The sequence below is a fragment of the Zalophus californianus genome, chromosome 1 (assembly GCF_009762305.2).
Source record: "Zalophus californianus isolate mZalCal1 chromosome 1, mZalCal1.pri.v2, whole genome shotgun sequence".
NCBI classification, from domain to species: Eukaryota; Metazoa; Chordata; class Mammalia; order Carnivora; family Otariidae; genus Zalophus; species Zalophus californianus.
Window position 1 is genome coordinate 142,363,930 of NC_045595.1, and position 6,824 is coordinate 142,370,753.

At 40.2% G+C, this 6,824-nt stretch overlaps 1 protein-coding gene across 1 annotated transcript in view; it reads right to left on the bottom strand.

Annotated features, from left to right (window-relative positions):
- The window catches only part of FGF12 (fibroblast growth factor 12), a 565,776-nt gene extending 560,077 nt beyond the window's left edge, over window positions 1–5,699 (bottom strand). Inside the window, exons 1-2 of the mRNA XM_027587166.2 lie at window positions 5,586–5,699; window positions 5,282–5,423 (exon numbers count right to left, since the gene is read on the bottom strand). Of these exons, the coding sequence (XP_027442967.1) occupies window positions 5,282–5,294 (13 nt within the window). The 5' untranslated portion in view covers window positions 5,295–5,423; window positions 5,586–5,699. The remainder of the gene's footprint in view (window positions 1–5,281; window positions 5,424–5,585) is intronic.
- Between the last annotated feature and the right edge of the window lie 1,125 nt (window positions 5,700–6,824).

A 6,824-nucleotide genomic window follows, 5' to 3' on the forward strand; every position in this document is an offset into this window, starting at 1 on the left:
CTTAAAGGCATTAACAAGACAGAGATAAGGAGATGACACTCCTGGCCACCTTCAAAGTCATTTCTAATGCTAACAAGCCTCACGATAAGCACCTAAGTCAGACAATAGGTTACTAGCAAGGTAGCTGCTCAGTCCGTAGAGCGTTAAGAATAGATAATTAGCTTGAGTTCAAATGTTTTCCCCACACAATTTTGTTTCAGTAAACCAACAGGAGAACAAAAGGTAGGCACGGTTGCTGTGGAATGTTAAGTGCCTCTATAGAGGCCACGAATCACTGGAAGACTATATTCCAGCCTCCTGGACAACCATTAGAACTCTGAAAAATGAATGAGGAAAACACACACCATGTTGGAAATCGACAGCTCTTGAGCCTGTCCATGTGTCCCTACACTGGAAGCTTCTAGAGGGCAAGCCAATGCACTATTTCTATCCCCATCCCCTGCATTTAACAATGTGCTTGGAACAAGGCAGCAACTAAGTAAATATTTTGAATTAAATGAAATGAACTTCCTTTAATATTTAAGAATCAGGAGACTCAGAGAAGGAAAATGATTTGTCCAAGGTTACACATTAGAGCCAAGGTAGGAACAGGGATCTCCTATGCCCAATGCCTATTCTATTATGTTTCTTACTGCCTTATATTTTACTTATCCCACCACAATGGCCTCAGATTTTGGATTCTTTTTTAACCACAAAACAGCTTTTCTTAAAATCACTTCTCAGCTCTGCTAAACTAGTTACTACATATACATTTCCTTTCTCTCCTGCAGAGTGGCCCATCCTGGTTTCAGAGAAATGACTGTTCTTTGTCTTAAATATATTGGTTCAGGCCCCTGGTTTGACTCTAATGATTGGTGTGAAACCCAGAACAGAGCTGAATCTTCACTGGGAATACACTGGCAGTTCTCTACAGAGAAAGCAGGTCAGGTTACTGCCTTCTATGGTCTGGAATCAAACCAATATTTCTGGTAGCCAAACATCCTTCACCTTTCCCAATTTACCACCTCCTGGATGCATGAACATGGCATGGTAAACTAAGTAAGGCCATTTAATTCAACATATGTAACCTATGGTAAACAAAAATATTTTATCTGAAGCAGGTAGCTGGGTAGCTGGAGGAATGCTAGGTTCAGATGATGCCCACAGGAAGGTTAATCTATTAGGGGAGACATGAGAGGGAGATTTTTAAGATCAGAAATTGCATCTTAGTGTTCTTTTACAGTCTCAGAGGTAAGTACACTGAGAGTATAACAGGTGCTCAATAAATATTAAGTAAGTAAAGAATACAAAAATTGCAATGCTGGTTGTAGGAAATGCATTACATGAGGGACAAAAAATTACTTAAGTCATATAAAGTATGCCAACAAAATACTAATTAGATGTGAGGGAGGTCAGGGAAGATGTTATGGAGCAAGGAGTACATAAAATGAATCTCAGAAGAGTTGAACAGGGACATATGACCATGGGAAGAGGCTAAGGCTATATTCCCTCTAAGATGTACCTTGATTTAAGCAGTCTAGCAACACACTACCCTGGGTTAATACCAGGGACATTGTCAGAAGCTCAGCTCGAACCTGCAGAATAAGTGTTTAAAGATAATCAGGGGTTGGAAGTAAATGGCTTGAGGAAAAGCAGAGAAGGTATTTAAAAGTGAGTCCATTTTCTGATCTAACTATGAAGCAAGAAATTTCTTTTGCATCTCATCTCCTTTCTTTCCAAAAGCAACCAAAGACCTATAACATGATCACATATCCAGGGCTTTCCATACTGATTTGAGGATATCACATCCTCTATACTGAGGTGGTAGTCTTAGATACAGTCAGTTCCCTAAGATTTAGACAAGTAATTCTTAAACTTTAATGTGCATGCAAATGACCAGCGGATTTTACTGAAAGGCATATTTGATTCAGTGAGTCTAGGGTAGGGCCTGAGATTCTGCATCCCAGATGATTTTAATGCTACTTGTCTATGGACCACACCTTGAGTAGCAAGGGCCTAGACCAGTGGTTGAGTCTGGATACCCATTAGCATCACCTGAGAGCTTTTTAAAAATACCTACACCAAGGTCCCATTCCAGAACCAATTAAATCAGAGTGCCTAGAGGGGTACCCTAAGCATCTTTATGCTTTAAGTGCCCCACAAGTGTTTCTAATATGCCAGCCTGAGGTTGAGAACCTAGCTAGACAAAGAAAAAATGTGGTACAGGCAGAAAAAGAAAAAAAGTAGAAGAGAGATAGAGGGACAAAGAACCTCTTTCCTAACTCCAGATCAATGCTTCTCAAACTTAATATGCATGTACATCACCTGGGGACGTTGTTAAAAATCAGATTCTGGTTCAATAAGCCTGAGTACAGATCCAGATCGTGCGTTTCTAAGAAGACTAGTTTTCAAATCACATTTTGGTTATCGAGAGTCTAAATGAGTGGTTCCCAAACATTGCTGTACCTGGCATCTTTAAAAAAAAAAAAAATACCTGTGCCTCTCTCACACTTCAACATTCTGATGTCACTGGCATGGGTTTGGCCGGGCATGAGGATGTTTAAGAAGCATGCCAGGGGATTCTAATGCACAGCAAAGCCTGTGAACCAATGCAAGGCACAAATTCTGTCAAAGCTGATCAGACTGTGCACCAACCCAAATCTTGGAGGTGATATTAATTATCATAGTGCATAAAAATCTCTGAAATTAGATCATGATTGATTGCTAGGTCAATTGATTTATTTTCCTCTCCTCCTTACCCTGGATGATAGGAAGTGATGCAAAAGCAAAGCAGTAAGTACTTATTTATGCCAAGCAATAAGTAAGGGGCAAAAAATTTATCTTATTTGTAAATAACAAGTTCTGCTGGAGACTCTGGACAAGTGTTCTAAGAAAGGTTTTCAAATGCTGGAGGTAATGTGAAGGTTGTCAAAGGCTGGCAACGAGATTCAAGATTAATTGGGCCATTTGATTCTTTTCTGAAATGGAGAACTCTTGAACCTCCAACTGAATCATGCAGTAACACTCTTCGAGTCTATTTAAAAGAGTTTCCAGTAGAAAAAAAATTATATGTACTTACATTTGAGAATGTCTTCCTACAATTAAATTGAAATCTGCTGGGGAAGAAGTTTGCACATGACAGCATAAAGTATGAAAGACGCACTGATTAGAATAAGATATGGACACACTCCTCTTACTATACTCTTTTTCTTTCTTCTCTAATAAAAATTTCAAGTTAGCTACCATTTTTAGCTGTGCCATTTGCATCAACTTAGAAAGTAAAGCCAATATGTAAGTAATTAGCCATTCTTAATATGATCACTACCTGACTAATTCAGTTTTATAAAGGAAGTCTAAGAACTAAACGCATAAGGACTTGCAGCGTGTCTTTTACCTGAGTCAATTATGCTACCTCTGCAAAATGACCATAGTATTGGCTTGGGGCAAAATTTTTCATTGCCTTTGTGTTGGTGCTGTAAATCATGCCTGTATCACTGCGCTCCGGACTGGCATAGAACTTCTGGCCTGATTCTTCTCAGATATATTTCTGAGATTTTTTTTCTCTATTCCAAATTCCCAAGACTGGCAGTACTTAATAGCTAGAACACTATTGTTATCAATCTGAGATAAAAACCACCTGGAATTTTGAGTGACATGTAGCATATTTTATGGGCAGGGAAGGGAAATAAAAAATTATCACTAAGGGATACATCCTCTTTATATTATGGATCAAGAATTAGTGTATAAATTGGAGGTAAAAGTGTTACTAAGAACCCTTGCCAAATAACCAAGTTTAATAACCAAATAGCAGGTGTCATCTAAGTACAAAAACACTGCTTTAGAGTAAAATGATACTTTCTCTGCTGTTAACTTATGTGCCAGAATACTAATCAACTAGAATATTACAGACCTCTATGAGTTAAAACTGACTTCTCAATTAAAAATGGATTACACAAGAGAGTTAATAAATATATGCCTCATGTATATGGAAACATGGATCCTCTTGTGTATGTACATCACTGTCGATCATAGAAATGCCCAACAGCAAATCGTAAGAATAATTTGTCTACTTTGAAAATTGCCAACCAGTCTAAATCCATGTTAATTCAGTTCTTTTCATACTATAAATGCTCACCTAGGTTCAAATACTTAAGCCTTCTAACTAAACAGTTAAAATACTTTATTGAACACATACCTGCTATCATTCAACACTCCATTTTTATTAATCAGCTCAGAAATAGGTAACCCACTACCACTCCCTCATCCTGAGCACATTACCACAATGACTGACATTCCTGGTTTAAAAATAAAACCTTGTTTCAAATATAGCTGCTCGAGTTCTGGGTAATGAATATAGTTTCATAAAAGTTGACATCATTTCTTCTGATTTCACCAGAATTAAATACATCCAATGTTCCTACTGGATATCTGACCACATCACTCAAGGTTCTTGCAACCTGGTGGGTGTTTTAAGGGGGGGGAGGAGGAGGAGGAGGAGGAGGAAGAACCCTGCATAGATGGAGTTAAACCCAAAGGATATCCAACCTTACAATTGTAATAGTCATTTTGTTTATGTGTGTTCAATATGCCATCACAAGTTGATTTTTACAGTTCATTTACCAGTTCGTATATGTATAGTATGCAGATTTGCTTATGAGCAGAATATTAATATATACATGTCCAGAACTAGTAAATGCATCATGCTTGGGAGTCAAGCAGTACTCCGATACACTGTTCTCCTTAGAGGTCAGTTCTAACGCACACTGTTTCAAATAGACCCAATTTCTCTGCTGATATATATTCAAAATGCAGTAGGATGTGGTCATACACGCCCAGAAATACCATCTTTATGGGGTGGGGGTGGAGAAATCCAAACATTTTTTATAGCAATGCATTATTGGATATCAGATACAAACATGCCTGTCAGCAATCCTAAAGCAAATGAAATATATTTATTTGAGCCCATCCATTCTACAGAAAAGAAACTGCTTTACCAACATATCTCTCCTCCCCCACAATCTAAAGACTCTCCCCCCCACCCACCCAAAAAGAAAAAAAAAAAAAAAACTCATCACACTTCACTACGCAACTGATGGAGTATTAAACACTGTCTTCCAAGCTGTGGGAGTTAAAAAGAAGTCTCCTTCCTGCCACTCTCCCCTGGTGCAGCAACGGACATAGCATCTCCTCCTATCGACCTAGTATGATGCTCGCTCCCCAAGCACTGCAGTCCCCTCGCTGAGGACTGCCCTGGCCACACGCACATGCAGCGGGAAGTCCCCCGATGGGGACAACCACATACCTTTGCTCTCCATTTCGGTCCCTTTCGAGTGCTGGAAGTTCAATGGAAGTTGGCCGGAAGATGTGGGCCCGCTTCAGATTCCCAAATCTGGGAAGCCAATCTGATGATTTCGCCCGTACTTCCTTCCTTCCCCTCAGGCTTCCTGAAAGATGGGATTTCTTAAACCTTGAAGCTGCAATCAGCCACGAAAGGACACTTAGCAGCAGCAGCAGATTGCCTCTACAAGGGATAGGTTTCCATGCGCATCTGGTATTGAAATGCATGCACGGTGCCCCCTCATATTTTTTTTTTCTTTTTTTTTTACCTGGGTCTGGAAGCGGCGAGCAAGAGCTGTCCTCGGAGCGTGGTGCTGCAGGTGTAGTGACAGATCATCCCACTTTGCTCTCTGGATGTACAGCAGATTTGCATGGGCGCTGGCACGCATGCGCAGGGCCTCCCCCCCCTTTACACCGCCTCCTGCTCCCCCGCCCCCTTCCCTTCTCTCCCCAATACGGTCCTCAGTTATCCCAGCTGAAGAGCTGTAGCATTCGGTCACAGGGAAGCGCTGCTAAAAATAAACGCCGGACCGGATTTTCCTTTGCAAACTAGAAAATGGATTGGATTGGGATTGTGCATCAATCCCAAACGATTTTCCAGGATGGATTACGGAAGCCTTAGAGGAGGCTAGGGTCTCTGAGCTGGGTTTGGTTTTATTCAGAAGCGGAAGGGAGAGAAGAGGCGGAGATTTACGAATCCTCTTCAGTGGTCACAATTTGGGATTCTCTTCCTAGTTGCTGCAGTAACTTTCCAGGTGTATGCTTCCCCTTCCTCCACCCACTTCCCCTGACTCTTTGCATTCCCCTATTTGTTTTGTTTTGTTTTGTTTTATTTTGTTTTGTTTTGTTTTGTTTTCGGGGATGAGGTGGGAGTCATCCTGGAGCTACTAAAGGTTAATATTGTCCCGCTTCTTCGCTACTCAGATTCAGAATTTGCTGGCTTCCCTGAGATCTCTTTGGCCTCCACCTCAAAACCTTTCCATGAGGCTCCAGCCTCATGGAAAGTTCTCCCAACAAAGCCACTGAGGACATTGTGAGGTGTTCTTTTTAGCTTCTTTTCAACAATTTACCAAGAAGCAAAGTCCCCAAAGGTGGGGATTCACCTTATTGATAATATGTACTTTAAAGCTATGTATGTAATCATTTTCATCAAAGTGCAGAGGAAGAGTGTTTTTCTTGCATGAGGTTCTAGGGAAGGTTGCAAAGCCAAAATGAAGTACTACTTTCCTATCAGAATATTCTTTAAAGCCCACACTATATTTCATTTATCTGCAAAATGTTTAGTAGGGAAATTAATGTGTACTTATTATCTTTTTTTTTCCATTAGTCCAAATTCTCCTGAAAGAATAATCTCTCCTTAAGAATAAGTCTTATTCTCAGGCATAAAAACAAATCTGGAACACTGTTATCTGGAATGATTAAGGAGAGAGATGTGCCGATTAAGCACACACTCCAGATTACACAAAGATCCCTCCACAGTAAACTTCTAATCCCAATTTTCAAAACAT